Source organism: Solanum verrucosum, unplaced genomic scaffold (genome assembly GCF_900185275.1).
Source record: "Solanum verrucosum unplaced genomic scaffold, falcon-dt-bn FXZP01000102.1, whole genome shotgun sequence".
NCBI lineage: Eukaryota > Viridiplantae > Streptophyta > Magnoliopsida > Solanales > Solanaceae > Solanum > Solanum verrucosum.
The window spans coordinates 2,103,384-2,131,191 of NW_026019930.1; the positions used below are offsets into that span (position 1 = coordinate 2,103,384).

General features: G+C 35.0%; 2 protein-coding genes across 2 annotated transcripts; both read left to right on the forward strand.

The window, feature by feature from the left end:
• Positions 1-1,934: 1,934 nt before the first annotated feature.
• Positions 1,935-7,161, forward strand: LOC125829085 (DNA-repair protein XRCC1). The gene is made up of 7 exons (XM_049508362.1): positions 1,935-2,312; positions 2,929-3,117; positions 3,831-3,942; positions 4,094-4,191; positions 4,299-4,409; positions 4,750-4,836; positions 6,656-7,161. The coding sequence occupies exons 1-7, from the start codon at positions 2,085-2,087 to the stop codon at positions 6,995-6,997; spliced, it is 1,167 nt and encodes a 388-aa protein (XP_049364319.1). The 5' UTR covers positions 1,935-2,084; the 3' UTR covers positions 6,998-7,161.
• Positions 7,162-8,985: 1,824 nt separating this feature from the next.
• LOC125829033 (N-terminal acetyltransferase A complex auxiliary subunit NAA15-like) lies at positions 8,986-26,685 on the forward strand. Its single transcript, XM_049508313.1, is given in 27 exon segments — positions 8,986-9,226; positions 12,093-12,171; positions 13,419-13,501; positions 13,620-13,769; positions 14,532-14,647; positions 15,337-15,442; positions 16,186-16,257; positions 16,335-16,450; positions 16,847-16,979; positions 17,862-17,939; positions 18,021-18,074; positions 18,175-18,245; positions 19,219-19,273; positions 19,371-19,466; positions 20,213-20,341; positions 20,475-20,557; positions 20,641-20,871; positions 21,150-21,282; positions 21,360-21,467; positions 21,874-22,005; positions 22,301-22,357; positions 22,524-22,577; positions 22,579-22,622; positions 22,741-22,799; positions 22,897-23,008; positions 23,124-23,224; positions 26,002-26,685. Coding segments are annotated over 27 exon segments (2,712 nt in total). The 5' UTR covers positions 8,986-9,175; the 3' UTR covers positions 26,211-26,685.
• Positions 26,686-27,808: the final 1,123 nt, after the last annotated feature.

Consider the following 27,808-nt stretch of genomic DNA (forward strand, 5'->3'; position numbering starts at 1 on the left):
ATTCAAATTCGAATTATTGATAACACAAAAAGTCTAATATGAATTAAATTGATTCTTTTGAATTTCTATACGTGTAATTCCCTCAATATATATCATAAAATATTTTTACATTTTTCCAACAAAAAATGTTTACCTATTATGTCGAGTTAATCTTTTCATAAGTGAATACATAATAAAACGTTTATAGTTAATTTGTGTGAACCCAATTTCACACGTATTTAAATTTTGCAAGTGTTGAGATTTTCCCTCTTGCTATAAGTTTGATAATGGTTCAACACCCAATAAACAGTCAGTTTTCTTTTTATAATAATAAAAGCTAAAATAACTTATTTTGATAACAAATGACCAAAAATAATTTAATTCTCAAACTATTTTAAGAACGTGAATTGAGTACTCAATATACAATAAATTAATGTATGTATATTCTTTTAGATGGAGCATATAGGGTAAATTTGCAGAAGTTATGTTAATGGGGGTGGGGTGGGGTCTAAATTAAAATTGGGTTCAAGAGTTAGATATTTTGGGCTGATCCTATATATATGATGCAAAAGAAGAAAAATGAATATAATAAGGTACTATTATATACACATTGTAAAATATACTTTTTGATTCAAAACTCACAATAGTTAAATTTTGAATTATTGTGAATTATTGTTCCAACAGTTGTCATACAAATGCTCTGAAAGCTAATTTAACATATAAAGAATCTTGAAATTTGTCTTGATCTGATGTGAGACAACTTTCTTCAACATAGTTAACACATATATATATAGGTTTAATTATACACACCACGTTGAGTCATATACTTAATATTGATCAAAGTAATTATACATTATATGTTATTTTCTTCCAACACAAGCAAAGTGATCAAGTTACATTCATCCAGGTGCTGGTCAAAGGTTGACAACAATTAGCAAGCTAAAACTTAATTAAATGATAAATTTTATATTGCTTAAAATTTTTCAAGGCCATATATGAAATTCAACAAGTTGCTGAAATAAAATGTTCTTCAAGTTTCCATAAATTTCACTAGGAATTTGTTCTCAAATGACTCTTGACTCAAAACACTCTTCCTTTAATTCCTGTCCAATTTACATGCATGATACTCAAATTGCTTGCTTCAATGAAGAAGTAAACATTATTATATCAAAGTATCAACCTTTAAAAGCTAACTTTTTACCATGTTCTACTATTGATATTAATTAGTGATTCACGATTTAAATTCTACGAGTTCAATTTTTAAAGATTTTAGTGGATTTTTGATTATGGAAATAAATTTTTTTCATTTTATTTGAAAATTTTAAATTGGTGTGGAAGTGGTGCTTGACCATATATTTTCTACAAAGTATATTTAGAATTTAGATGTATTTAAAAAAAATAAATTATACACCATTCTAAAAACTAGCAAAATCACCAAATTTAACTAACTTAACTGAAACATATTACACTCTAAAAGAGTAATATCTCAAAATAGATATAGATTAGATATCACATACTATTACAAATATTTTTCACTTTATTTGAAAATTTTAAAAATTAAATTGTGTTTGTTTATAGTTTTTGCCGATAATTTTACTAGTTTGGAGGTACTTTTTCTAAAAAAAACATGAAATATTGGGTTATTATTAATTAGGGTAAAATTTTGAAAAGGGAATCATAAAACCAGATTAGCCATGGGAATTTTTCACTTTTTTTTCCAGAATTTATTTTCACTCTGTTTGAAATTATCTAGAATCATGTAGCACATAAATACATAGAAATTTAAAAATTAATAAAGGATATATCAAACAAATTAGATTGCTAATTAATTTTTTGTGCAAAAATAGTAGTCTACTACTATCCGAGACTTAATTATGGCATTAAAATACGAATGAAAATCCATACTGATTTTTGTTGGAGTAAATAAAAAGCTGATATAGTCAAAAGTGAATGTGATTACTCTTTCTGGAAATAACCCTAAAATTGTTAGCTTCTTCATCAATGAAGGAAAATATTACTGTAAATTGAAGCAATTTGCATGTTCAAATTACTTCTCACAATCTGAAATTTAACGATTTCCGATCGATAAGCAGCGCCGTTTGAACATGTCTGGGTCAAACGACGGTGACAAGAATGGGAGGAAACGTAATCTTCCTTCATGGATGAGTTCAAAACCCGGTTCAAGTGGTTCGGGTCAGAGTAAATCAAATGATGAAGGTGAGACGACGGAGACAGCTGAGCAAGGGAAAGGTAGACGCAAAACCAACCATGGCAAAACACTTCCCGACGAAGCTGAGAACGAAGCACATTTTTCAAATTTCTCAAAACTTATGGTATTGTAGAGTTTTCCTTAATTACACTAGCTGCGTTTCTTATGTTATCGCCCTAATATAGGAAATGAATATGGAGGATTTGAATAGTCAACCCGAGTAATTTTAGCTTCAGTTATTATGGAATGCGTGGAATAGTATAGGGCGGAATGCTTCATAACTTCATATAGTTGATAGAACTAATTTTGACTGTTTTTGTAATGAATTTGGCTGAATAGGGAAGAATGAATGTAGAAATTTATGTTGTAGACTTGTACTGATTATTATGAATAGGTCAAATATAGTAGAATGAATGCTAATGATTCATACAGGACTGAAACTAATTTTAGTTGTGTTTGCTATGAGATGGATCGGATCGCTTAGAATGCATATAGAGGCCTCATATAGTTGACAATTTGCTAATTTTAGTTATGTAATCGGTTGGATAGCATGGACACAAATATATAGGATTAGCATAGTCAAGCCCAACTAATTCTAGCTGTGTTTGTCATGAAATGTGTTGAATGGACTGGAATGAATACGTATTGTTTCATATCATCAGCCCAAGTGATTTGGGATTACGGAGTATGTTGATTGATTGATTTAGCTCGTTTGTTGTTCTATATTCTGAGTGCTGCAGGAAGGGGTTGTATTTGTCCTATCAGGTTTTGTCAATCCCGAGCGTGGTACATTAAGGTCCCAGGCTTTAGAAATGGGAGCCAAGTATCAACCTGATTGGAACTCGGAATCCACACTCTTGATCTGTGCATTTTCCAATACACCAAAGTTTCGTCAAGTTGAAGCAGATAATGGAACAATTGTATCGAAGGTTTACCTCTTCCTTTTGCTGTATAACTGATGTTGATTTTCTGCAAGTTCATTATGATAGGAAGGAGGCTGATGTCCTAGGAGATAGTGATGCGTCTAGTATTATGGGTTTCAACGAAATGAACGAAATCTAACTGTGTTGTACTATTTGTGTCTTCTCTGTTTACTATCCCTGTAGACTTCAGTTTTGTCATTTGTTTTTGAAACAGAACTATTTTGCTTGATCCTTTCTTTTGTTCCAATATTTCTGCTTTATATAACTGCATGATTCATAATTTCCTTGCGGGAATGCATTCTATTTTATTAATGACATTTCCTCCTCAGAAGATGATACTTCAGTCTCTATTTGAACATGGGAGGGTCTTAGACCTAGATGTCGATCTTATTCTTTTGGTATTTCTGCAAGATCAAGGGGTAACTTAGTTGAGAGAGAAAAATCTTGGTGTAAGTCTTTGTTTATTCTTTATCCTGACTTACTTCCTTTTGTTTTGGTGCGTGGGGAAACCGTGCTTTGCACTGTATGTCGAAGTATTAGGCATCCACATGTCATGAAAATGTGTGATAAACAGTGGGTTTTATTTTGTTTAAGTTTGTTCACGTTAAGCACCGCTGCCTTCTTTATGTGGGGACATGGGTTTACTGTTGGAGTTTGATTTTTTTCTTCTACAACCTCTTCTCTTTCTAAGTCTAAAAGTTTTTGCTTGTTTTGCACAGGAGTGGATAACAGAGTGTTACAAACAACGAAAACTTGTTGAAATTGAAACTTATCTTATGCATGCTGGCAAGCCATGGAAACGTCAAAGTGTCTCTCATGAATCCAGCCAAGGTTACCTCTCTCTGTCTTTGTCTCTCCTCCTCTCCCCATCCCACCCTATCCCAAAACACTCACTGTTTGTGTGTTACAGAAGGACGGGGATCATTAAGCTCAATATAGTGAATGATACTTCCAGTTAACTGATCCATCTTGGTCCTTACAGATCAAAAACCATCAACATCAAGAAAATCTCAAACAAGAGGAGAGAAAAATTCACCTTTTAAGACAACTACTGCTCCTTCAGCTGCTCCTTCATCTGAGGTACTTATCTGTATTGACACAGGTTCACCATATATAGATTCGGAAAAGGATTCAAAATCAATTCATCCGGACTTGCTTTTGTGATGCACATTATCTTGTTGTGACAGGAGGTACATTCTGATAATGTAAAAGATGGCTTCTCTCCATATAAAGTGAAAAAATGGGCTATAGATGATCTTAACCGGACGATTTCATGGCTGGAGAATCAAGATGAAAGGGTAAAGTGATGTATCTAATATTCTGGAATCAGTTGTTGACTTGTACGTGAGTGTTGTCAATCTGACTGCTTATCTTCATTTGGACACAAACTAGCTTTGTGTTCTGTCTTATTAAAAAGGAAAAAAAAATGAAGGACCTCTGTCTTCTGAAAGAATAGGCCAAGAATTTTATGCTTCTTTTTTTGGGTAAGAGGGGGGGAGGAAAGGAGGTGAAAAATGTGTTGAGGGAATTGCGAGAAATAGTCCATCCAAGTATCTGAATGAATACTTAATCCTGCATAATTGTATGTAATTATTTGTCGCAAGTTATCTTACTCCATTAAATTTGATTTTGATACAGCCAGAGCCCCATGAGATGAAGAAAATAGCTGCTGAGGGAATTCTAACCTGTTTACAGGATGCCATAGATTCTCTTAATCAAGGGCAGGTAAATTAATTTTTGCTACAATTTTCTACATTTTTCTATTGAACGTTTGGTTTATTGAGTAAGAATTATGTTGCTGGTCTCTTACTTGCCATTTTGGATATCCTTAAGTAATATATAGGACTGCCGTGGGAAAATCTTAGAGGGGGATAGTATCTCTCTTATCAACATAACAAGTGCTGAAATTTTTTCCGCCTTAGCACCATTTGAAACTGCTATAGTTTTGCCTCAGGATTTTCTTCTTGCCAATTTCCTGGTAATGTATTCTGTTGCACCATTGATGTTGGACTCTTTTTCATGTAGTTGACCCCAACTAGTTTTGGGGTGATGCATAGTTGATTAATCAATTATTGATGTTGGACGGTTCTCACAAATTAGTTATTGCTATGGATGATAAATGAAGTAGTATTTCATGTTTTACACAATTAGTTATCGCTGTTTATATTTACTTTATAAAGAAAATAAATAGTGCTCTATGACAAATAGGTAGCATTGCAGTTTTTAATCTAATTAATTTTTATCCTAGGCAGCTTCTTTTGTTGGATATTACCATTATTGAACTGCATTTTCATGAGAGAATTTGCGTTGATTAAGTAATTGGTAAATACTAACCTGCATCGGGTGTTTTCTGTGATTAAGTGATTTAATGTAGTAAAAATAGTCATTAATTAATCATGGTCAAGTGATAAAAGTGTGCATACAAACACATGTCATGCATCTATTGGTTTGGCGTAAACACCCAAGTAAGTTTTTACCTAATTAATTTTTCATCCCACCAGGACCTTTTGTTTTCTGAGAGTATTCTGGAATCACAAATACATTATTGTACATGAAGGAAGGTAGTGAGAGTGAAGGCAGTCAATTGACTCGATTCTAACTGTAAATGTGGCGGTAGTAACCAGTGTGGGTATAGTCTGGGTGGACATTGGATGTTCTGGCAAGCGTGGAGGCATGTTATGTTTTTGGAGGGTCTATTGGGTGTTGTTGTTGATGGTTGTACTGTACAGGAGTGGCTAATGATAGGAAACTGGGAATGGCGTTAAATGACGACAAAAGTCTGCTGGTTTCCGAGTCAGTCAAAACAGGTGGCACAGCTACATAGAGCTGAATGAGCAATTGCTTACATCTTGTAGCAGACATTTTTAGCATACTGGGCAGAACTTTTTGTGCTTCCTTACTTGAGTCCCATCAAGTGAGACCATTAAGCATAATGGGTTGGAATATCAGTTTTTTTTTTTTTTCATACCAAGTGAATAACTTCAACAGGGAACACATATTCTGACAGATGATTGACCAAGGTGTGATGAACCCATTGTAGAACTTTTATGGCTGTGAGGTTGCCCTTATAAAAAAATTATGAAAACATGGTTGTTTCTTCCAGGGAGAAGTTTGAGTTGCTCTTTTGAAAGTACGTTCTTAGGCTACAAGTGTCCTTTGATCTGTATTTCAAGTTGAATGAATACTCTCTGTCCTAGGAAATGGAGTGTAGGTGTAAATTCATTTGCTTAGCCTATCCTTTGAATGTTGTGCTTTCCAATGGAGAAACTTTATCATGTCTCGAGTCCTTGGACATTCTAAGAATTCTAGCTGAATTCATGTTGATTATCTGGTACAAGAATTGGTGGAAATTTTATTGGAAGATTTGTAATATAATAGGTAATATCAATTAGTTCAAGCTGTAGTGATTAAAAAAGTAATCACTGAAGTAAAAAAGGTTTTGGCAGTTGCTTTTCTTTTCTCCATATTTTGATGATATGTTTGACTCATCCTCCAATTTATTTATGTTTTTTCGTGGTTAATTATACTCTTGTTAACTCTGTAGGATATGCGTCAAATAACTGAACAGTGGGAATGCATCCCTCGTGCTGTTGAGGAGCTGGCAAAGTTTGATGGTAGTTGTGTTGGTTCAGCTACAATGCACAAGGATCTTTGCAAACAAGCTGCGACCTGTAAACAAATTTATGAGCTGGAGTACAGAAATAGAGAAGACGATGAACTTTCGAAGAGGAAAGAGCAGCAGACTCGTGTAAGTGGAAAGGCTGGTGGCGCTGCCAAAGATGCTGCTGCATATGACAGTGATGATACTGTTGAGATGACAGAAGAGGAAATTAACCATGCTTATAATGCCGTAGCATCTACGGTTCGAAACACTAAGAGAGTGTAAAACTGGGAGGTAGAAACGCTAATCTTCAATTCCTTTTAGCCTGTGAATGGAGGAAGAAGATGATAGTTTTATATTTGGACTGAGTATCGACATCCAAGAGTTGTCATCTGTCACTAACCTGTTATAACAAAGTATACAAAAACCCAATTACTCTGGGCTGGATCTTCTCTTTTTTGAGATTTTTCTGTCAAGTTGGTTTAGGTCCCAAAAAATCTATGTACCAATAACTTTGATCCTCGCTACCTCAATTTCTTTTTCTATCTTTATTTGTTTTCTATGCTCGTTTTAGTTTTCAATCAACATTCTTTCAACGGAAAAGGGTCAAAATTGCCCCCGAACTATATGAAATAGACCATTTATACCCTTCGTTACATTTTGGGATAAAAAATGCCCCTGTTGTTATCCTAAGAGACCACAAATACCCTCAAGAGTTAACACCCCAAATTTTTGTTGACGTGGCAAGCCACGTGGGACTAATCCTTCCACCTAAGCGTTGTCAACTAGGATTCACTACAAAAAAACTAGACCTTTAGCGGCAACAACAGTCGCCACAAAAGCCCAGAAAATCGTCACTAAACGTTTTTAATATTAAATTCTAATTTTGTGTTTTTTTCTTCATTGTTTTTAAAAAACCAAATATGATATCGATTAAGTAGGAGTTTGAAGACACTATATGTTTTATTTTTATGTCATATGTAAATGTATAAAATGTACAATGATGCATTATATATATATATATATATATATAGTAGGAGATTTGAATCGAGAAGTAATTTTGATTATTTTTCGTAATAATATTGGATGTTTTTATTATGGATATTGCAAGTTATTTATTTTAGAAAATTAGGTCGCAATCGAAAATTAATTATCATATTTGTTTTGTTGAAAAATTAGGTTTTACTAGCAAATGGTTGTTGGAGCCTTAGTCGCCACTAAAAATCACTCATAACCTTTAGTGGCAATATTTTGGGATTTTGTGGCGACTTTGTCGCCACTAAAAGTCAAGTTCTTTTGTAGTGAATCTTAGTTGACAATACTTAGGTGGAGGGATTAGTCCTACGTGGCTTGCCACGTCACTAAGAAATTGGAGTGTTAACTCTTGAGGGTATTTGTGGTCTCCTGGGATAACTGCGGGGATATTTTTGATCCCAAAATGTAATGGTGGGTATAAGTGGTCTATTTCGCATAGTTCAGGGGCAATTTTGACCCTTTTCCGTTCTTTTAATAAACATTGTTGTCCGAATCAACTTACGGGCACTTGATTAATTATATGGAAAACCTACTATTTTCCACCAACGTATGTATCGAGTAATTATGTTCACTCAAACTTTGAACGAATGAGATGAGATCATATGATATTTGTGCCTGCAATGAAATTTTAATTTTGAGATCTCATGCCTCTCAATTGATTCCATTGATCATTGGTACAATGTAAGTATTCAACACATGTCAATTATTTAATTGAAAAGAAGATTACAACTGACTTCGTTAATAATAATTTGAGGAAATTGAGATTATTATTACCTGAGCTGATAATTTTTTCGAAACAATCTCTCTATCTCCATGATGTAAGGGTAAGTTTAAATACACTCTACACTATCCAAATCCACTTATAAAATCACATTAAACATGTTGAAATTGAGACCATTCGAGTGTTGTGGAAGACTATTCCAAATAAATTTCATGGGCTCATTTGGACATGCGTTTTTTTTCCTTAAAATATTTTTAAAAAACATTGTTTGATTAGCCATAAAAGTTAATTTTTCAAATGGTCTTTTTTTTCATCCATTAAATATCAGTTTTTTCAAATGTAATGTAAACACAACTTCAACTTCAAACTATTACATTCTTTTTTTCTCTCAAATAAGCACTACATCCATGTCAAAAGGCCTACCTAATTCACTCATTTTTTGCTACTTTTTTCTTCCTTTTTCCACCTTACCTTATTAGGAACTAACTAACGTAATAAAATCGTAAATTCCCCACGAATGTAACCAAATTACGCAATTACTCAAATACCCCTGCGGACTCCCCAGCCCGAAAGCTTCAACTTGACTATATCTCAGTAGGGTTGCAGCAGATAAACGCCACCATCTCCGCTGTATCTTTTCCCATTCACTGTCTCACTACCTGGAATCTCCTTCCTCTTTCTCTCTCTAGAACCTTCGCTATTCAAAAATGGGGGCTTCGCTTCCTGCCAAAGAGGCCAACCTCTTCAAACTCATCGTTGTAAGTTCTTCGTTTCTCTCAAAAAAACAATAATTCTTTTTCAATGGAGTTTCGTTTTTTTTTTTTGCTCGTGTTCACTTTATTCAATTACTTTGTATTCATGCCAGTTAATAGCCTGTATTTTATGTTAAATTACTTCAGTGACGATTGTACGGTACTATATTGGTTGCATGAATTTTATCTGTTAAGTTGTTTATGAAATTATGAATTTGGACAGGCTAGAGGCGTTTCCGTTGCAATGCGAATTTAAGAATTGTAGTACAATCGTGAATTCAGATGATTTTGTGCTGAACTAATAAATAATCATGGTCCAAAATACTTTTGTGGCTGGATTGTCATGTCATCATTATAAGGAATCATGATAAATAGTCTATTTCAAGACTTAAGTTTTAATCTATCGAAATCCTCCTCCTTTATCTCTCCAAGAATTGATAAGTTGCAATAAGAAAGTAAAAGATTGAAGTTTTAGGTGTGTCTAACGGACTAGAACCATAAGTATGGTGTGGTGTTTGACAGAGCTTGTGAAAAAAAGTGTCATATGAAGTTACTGCCAAAAAAAGAGGGGGATTAGCAAAGCTCAGATAGTGTTTTTAAAGGGCAGGAGGTGGGACATTTTACATGATACATTGCAAGACATAAACTCCAAGGCACGATGCGTAAGCCTTATAATTTATAAATTATAAAAAAGTATATAAACTACAAAAAGATAAATAAAATTAAACTACATAAAATTCAAGAAAATTATAAAATTAGTGAAAATGTAACATGTGCACGAACACTACAATTTTTTTTTCATAATTTTATTTTTTGAAATTGGTAATGTTGTAGTTTCAGCATTAAGGACATGCTGGAGACCTCCAAAATATTGTTAATAGGAATCTAGGCTACTTACAATGAGCCTAAAAGATCTATAATAGAAGATAGAAGGTGCAAATCACACCTAGAGAAATAATAGAAGATCGATTGAGATGGTTTACCCATGTCTGACATAGAGTCCCAAATGTACCAATTAGTAGATGCAACAATATGATGATTGGAGTTGTTGAAAGGCAACGAAGTAAACCTAAATATCACATTGGAGGGAAGTTATTACGGAAGATTTGTATTATGAGACCTACAATCTCTAAGACTTAGCTAAGAATACAACATTATGAAGCAGAGATAATAAAGTCTAAAATATTCTTAGCTAAGATCTATATTCTTGTTAGTGGTCAATGAAGTGAGTTAAGAACCATGAAACCTCAGGTTCAAATCTTAGCAGAGACAATAACACTCGGTAATTTCTTCCCATCTATTCCAACCTTGATGGACGAAGTTACCTGTTGCTAGTGGGTGGTGGTAGTAACTTGTGGAACTAGTCAAGGTGCAGGGAAGCTGGCCTAGACACCACGATTATCAAAAAGAAAAGAGGCTATGAAGCAAAGGCCCATACAAGCGATGACAATATGTTAGGGTTGTGTTGATACTTTTACCATTAGGCGTGGGCAGATATAAGTTTGATATTAAGTGAACTCCTAGTTTTGGAGAACCCCTAAAAACATATTAATTACCAGTATTGGATTGACTTGAGTTAGAATATAGCTGAATATATGGAGCATTTATACATTTCACAGACATATAGAGGATTTATATTGACAACACCAACTTTTTCAAAACTAACGAGAAAAAACGATGATATCAAACCTTTTCAAATTTGACTAATAGCACTTTTGCATGTAATTTTCTTGCAAAAGGTTATTATCAATTATTTGTTACATTATTTATCCTTATTGAAATAATTTTATTTTCAAAAATTGAGGAATCCTTGTCCAAATTCACCCAGAAAATCAGAAAAAGGAGAAATTATCTGCTTGTATGTGGTGAGTAATTTTGGAAGGAAGGGTAATCACTAATGTTTCAAAAGAGTAAAGGAGAACATACTCAAGCTAAAATCTACTAGCTTTCTCTTTTGACATTTTGGTGTAAAATGCAATGTATGTGACATGGATAGCATATGAGAGTTATTCTTTGCCTCACATGTTAGTCTAGATAGGAACAGATTTTTTGTGAGGGTTTCTGTGGTCATTTCATAGCACAAGCTTAGTGCTACTTTTGAGTTTTGATCAATAAACCTTTTTATTTTACCTACCAAACGAAAAAAATTCATGCTGAAAGCTGGGTGCTTTATCTCATACTTCCTTTTGTGATTGAAGGTACTTCACTTCATATTTGTACTATTAGTTTTTCTCTTTAGGTATTTTTGGGGTGCAATGCAATATGTCTATGATGCAGGCAGCCTACCAAAGTCTAGACAGGAACTGATTTTTTGCAAGGTTCATGTTGTAATTTCATACCACAAGCATTGTGCTACTTTTGATTAAAAAAACTTCATGTTTATTTATCAAAACAGAATTCACGCCAACACTTAGATGTTTTTTCTCGTATCCTGAATCCAGGCATTCTTTTTAGTAAATATGACATATAATCCTTTTTGTACTACTCCCTCCGTTCCATTTTATGTGAGGTAGTTTGACTCGGCACGGAGTTTAAGAAAGAAAGGAAGACTTTTAAAGCTTGTGGTCTAAAATGAATGATAGAAATTTGTGTGGCTATAAATCATTTCATTAAGGGTAAAATAGACATTTTAAAGTTAAATTGTTACTTAATATAGAAATGTGTCATCTTTTTGGGACTGACTAAAAAGAAAAGTAAGTCACAGAGGAGTAGATTATATGACTATTTAACATGAAATATTCCAGTTAATTCATTATGACTGGAGTACATATGACGTCCACTCCCCCTCTTTTTGTTTATTCTCTTTCTAATTTCTTGATTATTGTTGGCTTAAGTATGTCTAATGTTGAGCCGGATTTCTTAATTGTTGCAGAAATCATATGAGACAAAGCAGTATAAGAAAGGCTTGAAAGCTGCTGACACTATTCTCAAGAAATTTCCTGACCATGGAGGTAAATTCAATTCTACTAGGTGCACATTTGATTAGAAGTCAAAAATTTGAGCTCCTTGTTCATGATTATTAGGCAGAAATTTCAATATGGTTGGTCTTTTATTTTCTTTTATGTATACATCATGCATTTTCAACTATAAAGCCAATGTTACCATGTTAGGGTTGTTAGATTGAGGTACTTGCTTCCTGAAGTATTACCTTCTTCTCGTGGTGGATGTGCCTGAAAGCAGTGAGATATGAATCACTATCTGGGAAAAGCAACTAGTTTTTTTAAAAATTTTTTTTTTAATTTTTTTAAAAACATTTAATAGAAAACATCTATCAGGAGAATATATTTAAGTATTGTTGCAGTTTCCTCTTATTCTGCTTGCCTCAATGATATCAAGGTGATGAAGAGATATGGCAACAACCTCCACTTCCTTGTCTTCCACCCCCCCGTTAAGGAGCCTCCACTTCCTTATCTTTTTGAATCCAATAATTGTATAATTTTTTATAATCAAATCTTTAGTACTACTGGAACTATGTCAAGTCTGAGTCGATATAATATTGCTAGTATAATACAAAAGTCTTAGTTGTTTCTGTTTAAAGTGGTACTGAGCACCCTATGTGAACTTAGTGTCCCTAGTCAAGAGGTGATTATAGAATAAAACAGAAGGCTGAGTGTGTGAGATGAACCAACTTTCTGGATCTCTATTTCTGCATTAAGATATGATATGACTAGCGCTTCTATTTTTTGCATTTTTACTGTTGATAATGAAGCAACATTTTTTGAATGTGTTTGCATTTTTAATCATTTTGATTGATGATCGTATATGTTGTGTTAAAAGCTTTCAGCTGCATTTAGAATCCAATTGACAAGCCTGTACCTGAATAACAAAACAAGCCCTTCCATTCATGATCGGTCCTTGAGAAGTTAATTTGTAATCTGTAAATAGATGAAGGACGGCACCTTTACTTTTCCATGATAAGTATGACGGATAACAATATTATATGAACAGTAGGCAATATGCATGCTAGCAGATTTTTTTATGTCTTTTATCAGACATGCCGACTGTAAATTTTTCATTGAATCTTCTAATCAGTAGTTCAAGCTCTCACTTCCAGACCATGTTTTCTGCTGGATGTGAAGTAATTGAGATTGAGCTTGAGTAAAGTAGCACTAGTTGTTTTGTATCTTAATGACTGTTCTTTCCTTCCGGGGCGTTCTTAGTTATTATGCTGCCATTTTACTTAATGATCTGGTTACAGAAACGCTAGCAATGAAAGGATTAACACTGAATTGTGTGGACCGCAAATCAGAAGCATATGAACTTGTCCGGCTTGGATTGAAGGTGGAGTTCATTCATTTTCCTCTTAGGAATGAAAAGCTCCTTGTGTTTTAACTTCTATTGTCCTTTTTTTTTTTAATTTTTATGTATAACAGTGTTAACTATGCTTCTCTCTTTGCAGAATGACCTTAAGAGTCATGTTTGTTGGCATGTTTATGGGCTCCTATACCGATCAGATAGAGAGTACCGAGAAGCAATTAAGTGCTATCGCAATGCCCTTAGAATCGATCCTGACAACATTGAGATATTACGTGACCTATCCCTTTTACAGGTGTGACTCTTTTAATAACATTCTTCTTCCTTTACTGAGTGTTTGCTGCACTTAAACTGTTCTGCATTTAGGCTCATCAGTATATGCCTCATAATGGGTTGCTAAAGATTAAAGTTGTGCTGCGTCTCAATCATGTCTATTAAACTGTTGTTAAAGAGTTGCTCCTTAATGAGTGAGTTGCCAAATTACTTAAGAAACTTTCATGTCAGAAGAGTTATTCATTCATCGTTATGCCTCATTTCTCACTTGTATATGGAGTATTGGATGATACTGTCACTGTACACCCTTTACTGATGTGAGTGAATAAGTGGGTTGCTTATGCTTGTAAAATTGTCATGTCTGTGGCATTCCTGCAACTCCTTTTTCTTGTTCCCGAGCTTAAAGTTGGACTGTATTTCACGTGACATTCGTGTGGTTTATTCTCTTCGATCGCTGCCTTAAGACTTCTTTTTTATGTTCTGATGATCCCAGTAATTTATGACATTCTAAGTTAAGGTGCAATCTGGGTGTTAAAGGTTCCTCCTATGTTGTTGGAATGTCTCCTTTAATTGCTCCAGGTGCTTGGTATCATGAATTTCTATGCAAATCGATTCTTACATGATTAACATCTAAGAATTTCGTAGAGTGGTGGCCAAAAGCTTATCTTGTAAAATGAGCAGCTCTGTTATTTTACCTTTGTCATTCTCATTGTGTTTCCTTTTCATTTTTTAGCGTGCTTTTCTTCTTTGTCCAAACTTATGGGTTGGTAAATATTTCCTGCAGGCACAAATGCGTGACTTGTCAGGTTTCGTTGAAACGAGACAGCAATTGCTCACTCTGAAGCCAAATCATCGCATGAATTGGATTGGCTTTGCTGTTTCTCATCATTTAAATTCCAAGTAACTTGCTCTACTATTGTCGAAATAGCTAGTACAATTGGTAGATGTGTGTTTCGAAATAGCTAGTACTTTCTCTCCTGCTGATTATCTGTTTTTGATGCCTGATAGAAATCTAGTTGAGGAGTTGAAGAACTTCTGCATTACATGGTGTTTCTGTGTATAAGATATTGGATGTCCATATTGGGGAATTTGATTTGGTTTGCATGTGAATAAAGTATGACTGGCTTGGCAGTTGATCTGACTCTTTAGTTCTTGTCTTTCTCTGTTTTTTTCCTACAGTGGTTGTGGGTAGGGGTGTTCACAGTTCGGTTTGGGTCAGTTTTTCTCTAAAAGAAAACCAAATCAGTTAAGTAGGGGTGTTCACAGTTTGGTTTGGGTCAGTTTTTCTCTAAAAGAAAACCAAACCAATTAAGTTGGTTATACAAATGTTTGAAACAAACCAAACCAATTAAGTCATTTGTCATTGCTTTGGTTTTGTTGGGTTTCTCATTTTATTCAGTTTTTTGTCCTTTTTTTTTTTATAACATATATGATAATATACTTCCAAGAACATATTAGGTTGCCTAATTCCAACATTATATTACCAAATCATTTACTCTTTAAGATCGTTTGAATAATTTTTTTTTCTTTTTATAATTCACAACATCGACTTCAAACATCAATCTGCATTTCACCTTCTTGCATGTTAGTGGGTCAAAAGCTGTTGATATCCTTGAGGCATATGAAGGGACTCTCGAAGATGATTATCCTCCAGAAAATGAACGTTGTGAACATGGGGAGATGCTTCTATACAAGGTAACAGGGAATATTTATGCATGCTTCAGAATATTTATTGTTCTGTTTTAAATTTTCATTTATTTGAGGTGAGTGCAGTGACATATACTGGTACCATTCCGCTGCCTGATGCCCATTTAGGTTTTTGTACTTGGATGGTTGAAATTTCTAGTAATACTGATTTTTTTTTATTTTACTACTGCCCAAATGAACTGGAATGTTTTTGGAGATGCTTCTTTCCAGGGCCATACTGTCAGCATACTGAAGTTTTTTCTTGCAACAAACCCATCTGGCTCTTTTTATTTGGCACATTGTAGTGCTGGTTTAGCAACACATTCAGAAAGCATGATTCTGCGATACATAGTTGATTTAGTTGGATGAAAGCTGCTATGGGTAGCTATGAATTCAAACATGCAAAATGATTTAGTTGCTTAACCACCGACACAGATCTACTTTTCTAAGATCTTTCTGATTTGAAGTTTCCTGCTTGAGTATATAAGTGATAAGAATATGTGTTTGAACTAGTTGCTATCAGGTTATGCCTGTTTGGACGAGGCTTCAGTGGCCTTTCTCAACAAAAAAAATATTTGCATTTCATCTTTTAAATATGTGAAACAAATTGCTTCTTTATGTTGTGATTTATACAACTAGCAAGTTAGCCCGATGAATAATTCTGTTTTTGGAGCATTGTGTTATCAATGCCTGGAGAATTGTATTATTTTATTCTGAAAACTTCAATTTCACCCGGTTATAAACTGTTTCAGGTCTCTCTGTTAGAGGAATGTGGTTTTCTTGAGAGGGCCCTTGAAGAGTTGCACAAGAGAGAGTCTAAGATTGTAAGTTCATATAATGCAATCCTACGGAAATTCGTTTGAATTTACTCCTGGATGTTGATTTTATTATGTCACTATAGTTTGACAAATTGGGCTACAAGGAGCAAGAGGTTTCGCTTCTTTTGAAGCTTCACCGCTTTGAAGAAGGTGAAAGATTGTTCAGAGTGCTTCTGTCAATGAATCCTGACAATTACAGGTGCACTATTATCTTAGTTCGTTTGTCAAAAATTACTGGAACGTTTAGATGATGCCTTCATATAATAAAGATCATTTTTACAGTTAAACTATAATTTTCTATATGTGCATATCTATCTTTTCTATTATACTAAGATTAAATCGTTCTTTGGTAATTCCTTGTCAATAAAAAAGATATTTCCTTGGTAATTCCTTCTCAACAAAAAAGATCGTTCCTTGATAATTCCTCCCCCCCCCCAAAAAAAAGATCAACAACAACATACCCAGTGCTTAATCACATGCATGTTTTGTTGTCGTCGTGTGCTATCTCTTAACTGTGAATGGATATGCTAGCTAGTTTTTGTTCAAAGCTGAAGTACTAACTATACATGTAATATATACTCTCTCTAACTTTCAGATACTATGAGGGGTTACAAAGATGCCTGGGACTATATTCTGAAAACGGACAGTATAGTTCTGATGAAATTGATAGGCTCGAAGCTTTGTACAAGTCACTTGCTCAGCAATATAATAGATCATCTGCTGTAAAGGTAATGTGTGCTTTATCCTGCCTACTATCAAGGGATAATGGCTGTCTAACTCTGTTCAATAATGTTTGAATCTAAGTTGCGCGGACTCTGCACTTCCGATGTTGCACTCGTGTCGGATTCTTCAAAAATACACTACTTTTGGAGAATCTGACATGCACCGGTTGATATTTTTGAAGAGTCTGAGCAACACAGGTTTGAATTGGTGTTGGGCAGTGGCTATCTTTCTTACCCATATCCTGTCAATTTGTTTTCAGGAAATTCCATAATTATCTGCCTTCAGCAAAGTACTGTAATTTTAGATGGCTGATTTAGTTACCTTGCGTTGTTGTCTTTCTGGACCTTACTATGGTTTAAGTATAGGCTACAATCTCTCTTGATAGAGTTGACTTAATTCTTATTTTTTTTAAAAAAAAAAACATCAGGAGCCAACCCTTAAGACCAACCACAACCTTTAAAACTCAGGGATAATGGGCATGTTCCTCTGTGCTTCTCCACTTACATAACAAGCTTAGTTCATATGGCAGGGGGGCTCAAACCTGTGACCTAAGTCACAACTCCCTCATCCTTTGCCACTAGAAGGAAGCCCTGGGGGGAATTGACTTTTCATTCTTTTAAATGCTAAAAGTACAAGCTGTCTTCAATGACTTGAAATGTAAACATTTTATTACTTATCTATCACCATTCTTTCGGAAGCAGCCTCTCTACCTCGCAGAGGTAGTGGTAGGTCTGCGTTACGCTCTATACACTCTACCCACCCAGACCCACTTTGTGGGATTTCATTGGGTTTGTTGTTGTTGTTGTATCACAATTCTTTTACCTTTTGCTATCTTGCGGAAATATGATAATTATCCATAGTGAACTTTGTTTTCTTTTCCCTTTCAGAGAATTCCACTTGATTTTCTTAAAGACGACAAGTTTCGGGAAGCAGCCGAGAACTATATTCGACCTCTTCTAACAAAAGTACTTATATGCCAACACCCTTTCTGGTTTCCTTGGTCTTTTGAGCTAAGCTGACATGTTTTCATGGTGATGAATATCTAGGGTGTTCCTTCTTTGTTTTCTGATCTTTATCCACTGTACAATCACCCTGGCAAGGTCAGCTCAAATGTTCCTTCATGTACCATAGCAGATTGCATGGGTTTATTATTTTCCCGCATATTTGTGGTGTTTGTAATTATTTGCATATGTTTTACAGGCCAATATTCTAGGGGAATTGGTTCTGAGGCTGGAGAAATCAATTAAGAGTACTGGTGGATATCCCGTGAGGTTAGTGAATTCTTCTACTTTTGATTCATGATACACTTATTGTGTCACTTTCACAATTAGGCTTAACAAACCATTGGGCAAACTTTAGCAGTCCTCAGTCGTGAACTGATTTATTATTTATTTTGCCCCCCTTCATTATGTTAGATCAGTAAGAAGATCTCATTTGATTTTCTTCTTTCACTATCTTGACCTTCTTGAGGCCACTTCAGATTTCGACAGTTACTAGTCTTAGGCTTTGTTGCTCGGACTCTTCAAAAATGTCACTGGGTGCTTGTTGGATCCTTAAAGTTGTGCATTTTAGGAGGATCTAACACGGGTGCAGTAACATTTTTGGGGAGTCCGAGCAACGTAGGTCTTAGGTTTCTATTACCAGGTACATTCAGGTTACTTTTTTTATTTTACAGAGTTTCTGTAAGAAATAAATTTGTATTTTGCTAGTTTGAGGCTGAGAGATAATATTTATGTTTCCGTATATGTAGTCATTTGTGTGTTATTTTGTTTGTTTTAAACTTCAATCACCATACTCAAGGTGATTCTCATGATAAAGTTGCTTGTTTCATTATAGAGGTTCCACAACAGAACAACGTAATTCACGTTGTCAATGATTATCTACATATTTCATTCTCAAAAACAATTATAAAAGTTCCACACCAAAGCTGATTTCTTATTTAACCAGATGATGCCCGTCTGTTTGTCAATATAACGTCAAGAAGGGAATTTTAAGGAGCTACTATTTGTCCTTTTCACGCCTGTTATTTTATTTTTTAAATCCTGTATCATCTCAATCTCTATTAGCAATCAACCTAGATGCTCTTGGATTCCATTGAGATGTAAGCTTAAGGGTATTGATGTCTTATAATTTGTATGAGGTGTAATCAGTGCCTACCTTGATGCTATGATTTCTGTGGGTTTTGATTCATTTTTTTCCCTTTCTTACTTCTAAGTTTTGATGTTCGAATATACACTTCTGCAGTGAGGGAAAAGAACCCCCTTCAACACTTCTGTGGATTTTGTTCTATTTGGCTCAGGTTTGCTCACATGTCTTCGATATATATTCAGGGCTTTCATGTCTTTTTCTTCGTCGCCTTTCACCTTCCTAATTGCTGAAAATTTTTCTTGCTGCAGCATTATGACAGATGTGGACAGTGTGACATTGCTCTTGTAAAAATTGATGAGGCAATAGAACATACTCCTACGGTCATAGATTTATACTCTGTCAAGGTATATTTGCTCATCTATCCATATCAGAATGTTTGCGAATCTTTCATTATTCGTTTCTTTTGCCTTTACCATTTGTTTGTTGACTTTGATATTTGACAATATCCCTGTTGGTTCTTAAGTTACTTGTCTGAAAAATGTTTCTTGTGAAACTGCACTTCCAATTTTCAAATGTGATGAAAAGTAAAGGCTGCTATCGGAGCTTGTCAAAATAAATTATCTGTAATTTGCACCATAAATTGTGTGTGTTTGTATAATGGAGATAGAGAATGGATATAGAGGATCATTTTCCCAGGCCCAACTAGTTGGGGATTGAGGTGTAGTTGAGGGATTGATTTTTATTTTTAATCATAAGTCTGCTTCTACTTCTCACCATCTATGTTAAACAAATAATAGAGGTCTTTCTAAAATTACATGTTTTCCGATGTCTGATATTGATTCATCATCATTTTGCATGTTTTTTTTATTGTCCATCTTCTTTGGTTGTCAAACTTTACTAGCAGAAGTATTACATTGATCAAAATCCGTTCGATCTTGTACCTGCTCATTTGACATGACATGGTAAGACAAATGCACACACTATCTATTGCTAGTTTATCAAGGAATCTTCTACTCTTTTCATGTCTCTCAAATTTTATGATCATATTTCCGGGGACATGAATCTTGGTCCCTGAATGAACTTAACATATGTTGGTCTAATCATAACTTTTATAATGTGTGTAACTTGTCTTTGGTTCTCTTCAACACAGAGCCGCATATTAAAGCATAGTGGTGACTTATCAGCTGCTGCTTCATTGGCCGATGAAGCCAGGTGTATGGATCTTGCAGATCGCTATGTTAACAGTGAATGTGTTAAGCGTATGCTTCAGGCTGATCAGGTACAAAACTTCATCTGTTTTCTTTGATCTTTAATAAAATCTTTAACCTTTGCTGGTAATTTTCAATACCTATGAATTATCCTACATTTGTCCTTTGATTTTTTTATGGCTTACACTGCACATCTTTTTGAAGGTGGCTTTAGCTGAAAAGACAGCTTTATTATTCACAAAAGAAGGGGATCAACTGAACAACCTTTACGATATGCAGTGCATGTGGTAAGTTTCTTCACTGAACTTAAATCATTATCTACTTGGTTTTGCGATCCTTTTAGCTGCAAATTTTTGATGAATTTGGTAAGGTATGAACTGGCATCTGGGGAAAGTTATCTGCGCCAAGGCGAGCTTGGGCGGGCCTTAAAGAAATTTCTGGCTGTGGAAAAACATTATGCAGATATCACGGAGGACCAATTTGATTTTCACTCTTATTGCTTAAGGAAAATGACACTACGCGCCTATGTTGAAATGCTGAAATTTCAAGATCGGCTCCATTCACATGCTTATTTTCGCAAAGCCGCAAGTGGTGCTATCAGGTATTTATTTTGACTTGCTAAAAGTATTAAAATGTTTGAGATCTCCAGGAACCTTGTATTCTAAATCTTTTCTGCTGTTATTAACCTTTACTAATTTGTTTGCTATTCTCTGTCTAAACCTGTGAACTATTTTCTAGGAAAGACACTTGCTAATCCGATTACTGGAAAAATTCTGCATAATATCCATGTTTTGTCCTAGATTGTCGGCTAGCTTACCAAATGTTTTTGTGACTGGAGATTTTTATGTTTCCTCGGGCATTCTTTTTCTTGTAAATCAGATGCTACCTGAGGCTGTATGATTGTCCTCCAAAGTCAGCAGCTGAAGAAGATGATGAGATGGCTAAGTTGCCTCCCTCTCAGAAAAAGAAATTGAAGCAAAAACTGAGGAAAGCAGAGGCCCGAGCTAAGAAAGTACTTGAAGTTGCTTCTGTATTGCTTTTGAAAAATTAACTTAGCGTGAAGTAACTTAGTCTTTTGCGTGCTTTTAGGATGCAGAAGTCAAAACTGAGGAACCAAGTTCCACTAGTGTTGTCAAATCAGGGAAGCGCCAGGTGAAGCCTGTAGATCCTGATCCACACGGTGAAAAGTTGGTTCAGGTATTATTTTGTCTGTCGTTCTCTCACATCTTGTATGTATGGTGAGCTTGAACTTCATAATCCCCTGTATGATGTATGCACAATATGGCTACAAGAAGTACTAATGTATGACCCTAGTGATGCTAGAAGACACTGGAATTGATTATATATCGAGTCTAGTGTGCCGAGGGATATCTCCATCACCATTTGAATTTGTTCTTCCGGTGGAAATTTAGTTCATGAAACTTTGAGTGGTCAACATCTTATGTCTGTGAGGTCGTGTCAAACATTTGGAGTCTATTCCAAGAAAGAAAAAAAACAAGTGTGTCCAATAAATGGGGGAAAAGGAACTTTATTATTCTGAGGTTTTTCCAAATTTTGCATATTTTGATTGATGTATGAAATTTTCTTATTGAGAAAACTTCAGATTGAAGATCCCCTGGCCGAGGCTACAAAGTACCTGAAGCTGCTACTTAAGCACTCATCTGATTGCTTGGAGACACATTTACTGTCCTTTGAAGTAAACATGAGGAAACAGAAAATCTTGCTTGCCTTGCAGGTATGTTCCTTCATAATTCAACATTAAGAAAAAATCCTCTTCCTTTCTGCTCCAATTTCTATCCATTTTACATATCATTTTTGTATGGTGTATCTAGGTTTGGTACTGGTCCCAGTGCATTTTAATCAACTGCTTGACTTACCATCCTTCTCTTTTTTTCTGGTTTAATTATCATCTGTCTTTTGATGTATCAGGAATCAAAGTTTTCCTTTTCTTTCTCCTTGTAAAAGAGAGTTATCCTTTTCTTTCTGTATGACCATTGATAAACATTCTCTTTGATCTTTATCTTTTCCAGGCTGTAAAACATCTGCTGAGGTTGGATGCAGAAAATCCAAAATCTCATCTCTGCTTGGTATATTTATCTTTTTTCATGACTTTTTAATAAAAAATTTCTGTAGTGTAAATTATGTTTGTTTGCCTTGCCAACTGTTTCTTTGCACAGGTTTAAATTCTTGCTGAACTCTTTGTAACTCTGAGGACTATACATCTTTCTTGATATAGATTGTGATCTCTTGCAGATAAAATTCTTCCATAAAATAGGAGGATTGCCGTCCCCAGTCACCGAAACTGAAAAAACTTGTGTGGCGTGTCATAGAAGTCGAGCAACCTACCTTTAGGTTTCCTTGAATCATCCACTTTCCATCTATCTTCAATGTTTTAGATATTGATTAATTACACAGTGATTTATCCTTGTTATTAGACTGAGTACCTATTTGTGTCTGTTGGCAATTTCAGTCAGTTGCACGAGAAATCTCTAATTGAGGCAAACAACATTTTCCTTGAAAAGCATAAAGGTCCATTTTCGATTGTCAATTTAATGGATTTGTCATATTTGGTCCAAGTTTTTGTTCCCAAGAGAAGTATGATTTCTTTGTTGTTGTACGTGTGCAGAATCATTGATGCACAGGGCTGCAGTGGCTGAGTTGATGTATGTCCTGGAACCAACCAGGAAGGCTGTGGCTGTCAAGTTAATTGAGGACTGGGTTAATGATCTTGTTTCTATGTAAGGACTTGTATTAATGAATCAATTAGCAGTCTAGCAGATTGCTCATAATGTCTCTCTCTATATATGTTATCAAAACTTATAAGGGTTCTGTTTTAACTCTTCTTCAAATTAGAGATGGAGTTCAAGGAGCTGTTAGGACATGGAAATTGAAAGACTGCATTTCACTGCATAAACTCCTGGAGAAAACCTTGAATGACCATGATGCTGCATTAAGTAAGTGCTTTGCTCTTTGCCATCTCATGATGTTCTGATTCTTGGTACCAATATATCATACATGCTATTCTATTTCTGTTAAAAGATAAGAAAGTATACATATCATATTTCTACAATCTAAATGGGGTTAAACTAAATTAGCCCCTCATTTTGTTTCAGTTTGTGACCTATTACCTTTGTGGCTTAAAAAGCCATACACTTCATGTCAAACTGCTAAATTATAGAAATTGAGTGTTTTTGTTCTGTTCCTGTTCTTTAATTTTTCCCCAGAGGTGTTTCCCTTTTTGGTCTGTTCCTATTCACCTATCACCTTCCTCTGTCAGATGGGATATGCACCGTTGAAGTGTGTTAGGAACCCACTCTCCTAACAACAAATCTGTAAACTTTCAAATGCAATACAGAAATAGGAACAACTCTTAAACTGTAATTTACTAACACCAACAAACAGAATAAGTCTTACAAATAACAAATAGAGAATAGTCCTAACAACCAAGGTATTTCGAGGAACCTTAACCTCCAAATCTGCCAGAAAAAATCCTACCCCAAAAGACTGACTGTCTTTTCTTCTTCCTAGTACTATTTATTACAAAATAACTACCTAAACTGCTCGGTAACTGCTAGGTAACTACTAGAAATACATACACATACTAATTAATAAATAATACAAATACATTTAGGCCTTATTTTCACCCTTCTTCCTGCGGCTATAGACCCTATTAATAGCAGGTTTAACAAAGTGATAGAAATTTAGCACTAACTGGTCATAATCACGTCTACTAATGTTCCGCTGCATGGAAATCATAATTTTGGTCTGGAACGTGCATCATTGACTTGATAAGCATTTAACAGTTGACCGGTCATATCCATATTTCTCATTATTATTCCACAACATGTTTCTTCACAGTGTTGGCGGTGTTCTCTAGCATCACAAACATTTAAGAGATTTTAAGACAAGATTACTGCACTTCTGTCCCCACCCTCGTTTATGTGGGCATTCGGTTTGGTCATCGGTGTATGGTTTTCCAAATATGCAAACCGAAACTGAACTGAAATTATCTCGGTTAACTTCAGTTATTAAATTTTTGGTTTGGTTCTTCTTCATTGTACAAACTATCTCCAATCAGTTATCTGATCTTACCTACCAGCTTGAGCAAATAGGATATGAGATTCTTTAGGACTCTCTGCAAATAAGTACAGCTTACCCTCTTTATTAAAAAAAAGGAAAAGAAAATGTGCAACTTACCCATGCCATGAACGATAGCAATAAAAGCTATGGAGCCAATACTCATCACAAGCACAGAGCACTACGTTGGGAGATATTTGAGTCGTGGTTCATCGTAAAGCCTTTGTGAGTTGCCGTGAAATATACCGGAAGAAGCCACCAATATGCCCCTCCCAAGTCCCAAGTGTGACTTTTAATTAATCTGCTCAATCAAAGAACTGTGCCATTGCCACAGTCAGGTAAGAAGTGATGCCACCAATAATATATTTTATATTTTTAGAAATGGTAAGTTTCTTCCGACAACTCTACTTGTACTAAATCAAAATTGTGGAATTTTTACGGTCCATCAGTATGGTCAGACAATAGAGTTTAGTGACTTAGGTCCCCATGAAATCTGGTGTAACTTCTGTTGGAGAAATAGAATGCAAAGGAGTTTGATAAGGAGGCTGCAATTTTGAAGCAAACCTAGTTGTGTTTGCAATCCCCCCAACCCCAACCACGCCCAAGTCTAGACAATTTCATATAGGGGCCCAACATCGGAAGTGAGATTTGGGACCAGTCCTGCTCTGATTCCATGTTAAAAAAAATGGATCTTAGGCCTAATTCAACCCCAAAAGCTAGCTCAAGAGGTGAGGATTTGATCAATCCATATCAATAGACCCACCCATCCCTTAAAGGGCCAATGGGACTCTTCACAAGTCCTTAACTACCAAAACTTCCGAGCAATTCATATGAGTCCCAAGACTAAATATATAATGCATCTAAATATATAAACTTCAGTTTTATTGGTTATTCTTTTAGTAAATCGAGAACTGAATCTCTGATTTATTCAAACCTAAAACTGATCGAGAGTACCAAAGTTTTCAGTTCAGATGTTTTTTCGGTTTAAACTGAATTGTGCAAACCCCTACTAGATTTTATCTCCTTGAAGTTAACATCCAATTGAAATAAACTTCTAAAGGGTTTTTAAAAGATGTGGTGCATCTTTTTCGAGGAAGTTGATTATGTGCTCTACCTCTGGTTTGTTGAGTTCCCTCTGATTGGATTTGTCTGGCCCATTTTGTGAACATGTTTTTTTCCCCCAATTTTCTGCATTTTGCTATTATATTGAACACTTGTATATCCAACAAACTGTTTACCTTGTAATGTTAGTCCGATGAGTCCATCCAGAATGGAAGCAGTGACCTATCACTCAAAGTGGTTCATTTCAAATATATACATCTTTGAATGTAAAATTGTCTGTTCAAGTCTTTACTTTGATTGAGTGTAGGTTATTTATAGGTAAAAATAGGTAGACACCCCATTCCTATTTAGTGTGACACCTACAGGAAATGACTTTTAGCTGTAGTCGCTACTTCTTCGGGCCTTTATTCTACACTATTGTCTGATAAGTGCTTGCTTATTACTTCAAAAGAAAAGAAAAACCTTCAGTTATGTTACTTGTACATATGTGCTGGCAACTTTTGGCAAAATAGAGACTCAAAATCCTTTTGTCTTTGACTGAATTATACTTGATAATTCTCTGGAGAATGATGTGTTTGGCACGCTCGTGTAGGATGGAAATTGCGCTGCGCCGAGTTCTTCCCATTCTCAACTTATTTTGAAGGTACTCGTAGCTCAGTTGCTACAAGTTCGGCTAACCATCAGACACAGAAAACCCCTGAAAATGGAGTTGTCAACTTGAATACTGGTGAAAATTCTGCTCTGCTTTCATCAAATGGGAGATTAGATAAGCTGGACACGCTGAAGGATCTACATATCTAATTGTATATTTCATGCTGAAGTAATTGTCGACAAGAGTACTGGAGAAGCTAATTGAAACTGCATTTTTAACCTCCGAATGTACTCGTACACCAATGGGAAGGTTCAAATGGGTGTGAGACATCTGATGATTTCTTGCTTTCAGACAGACTTCCTTTTGCAGCAGTTCTCCACCCCTGGATTCAATTTCTTGGCTTCTGTGTATATTTGATCTGGTATTGTTATGATGGTATAGCATTGTCTGGTTTCTCAGGGTCTGGTCAGATACCAGAAAAAGAGTTTCTTGGGCTAGTGCAACTCGGTTTCAACAACTTAGAGATCGAAGTGAGCTCTCCAGAAGTCTTTCAGGTCTGGATCTTGTATACCACTAGCATAGAACAATATGCCAAGCTAGACGACCGTGAAGGCTTGTGTATTATTCAGTTTTGTCAAGCATTATTTAATGTACAAACACAGTATGTGAAGATTTTTGTGATAGTACTCGGAGAAACTTACAAATTGATTTGAGTTGCTGGGATGACTTACCATGATTTATTAGACCAGTCGATTCGTCTGTCTATGCTAGCTTTAATTGGACCTTAGTTTCTTTTTTTGTTTCCCTAGCCCTCTTTTTCTTTTTTCTGCATGAGTTGTGTTGCCAGCATATTTCTAAAGTGGAAAAACGTGAAAAATGAGCATGAAAAGTGAAATGTAACGTCAAATCTAGTACCCCACAAAAATGTGCTTATATGAGAATTCATATGTATGATATAAAGAACGATTAAAGGCTATGTCTATGTTACTAATGGAGACATAGTACTACTTTTTAATCATCTCTCAAGTGACTTCGTAGTCAATTAATATTTACCCTATGTTTTTTTCTTCAACCTGCTTTCTAGTGAAAATGATAATTAATACCCACAATCTAGCGGAATGAATTGTCTCAGAGGAGTGGAAAGTCACTTGACTCTAAGAAATGAGTAAGGGTTTGACAATGTTCATTGTTCCGTCTTCGGGTGGTTGGAATTGGAAAATTAGTAATTGAATTCACTCTAGCGTCTATCAAGGCCAAACTAGAGAAACATTACCTCTATATCTATCACCCATCTCTAGCTGAAGATTGGAACGAAAAGAACAAAGAAAAATCTCTACGGGCAAATGTGAAATTTGATTTTTTTGTTTGTTAAAACTGCAAGTTCAAAACTTAATTTTCTTTTAGTTTGTTTTGAAAAGAATAATATATTTATATATTTAAAACAATTTAATCTTAAACTTTCAAAAAATACTCATAAAAAAATAATTTAGTATCACACAAATATTTTTGACAATTAGTTTTAATCTTCGCAGTCACATAAATCTTCCTTTTAAATTCGGTGTTCAATCTAAATCTTCCTTTTAAATTTGGTGTTCAATCACATAAATCAAATATGTTCAATTAATTGATATGTTCCGTGATATTTTTCTTTCTTATTAAACACATCCTTAATTTGGGTGGAATTAGACCATCTATATTGATTACGTTAAGCTTTCAGTTATATACGAAGTGCAGGTGGACGCCGCTTTTTAAAAGCGCAATAGCTCTGAGACCTGTCAAGTTCTCACTTGATTCTGTAAGTCTATAG

What these genes read in the sequence shown, in the direction of transcription:
- LOC125829085 (XM_049508362.1), top strand. Translation starts at nt 2,085, where the DNA reads ATGTCTGGGTCAAACGACGGTGACAAGAATGGGAGGAAACGTAATCTT. An exon ending in ATGGAACAATTGTATCGAAG is followed by an intron (nt 3,118 to 3,830) that starts GTTTACCTCTTC and finishes TGTTTTGCACAG; the next exon opens with GAGTGGATAACAGAGTGTTA. An exon ending in ATTCTCTTAATCAAGGGCAG is followed by an intron (nt 4,837 to 6,655) that starts GTAAATTAATTT and finishes TTAACTCTGTAG; the next exon opens with GATATGCGTCAAATAACTGA.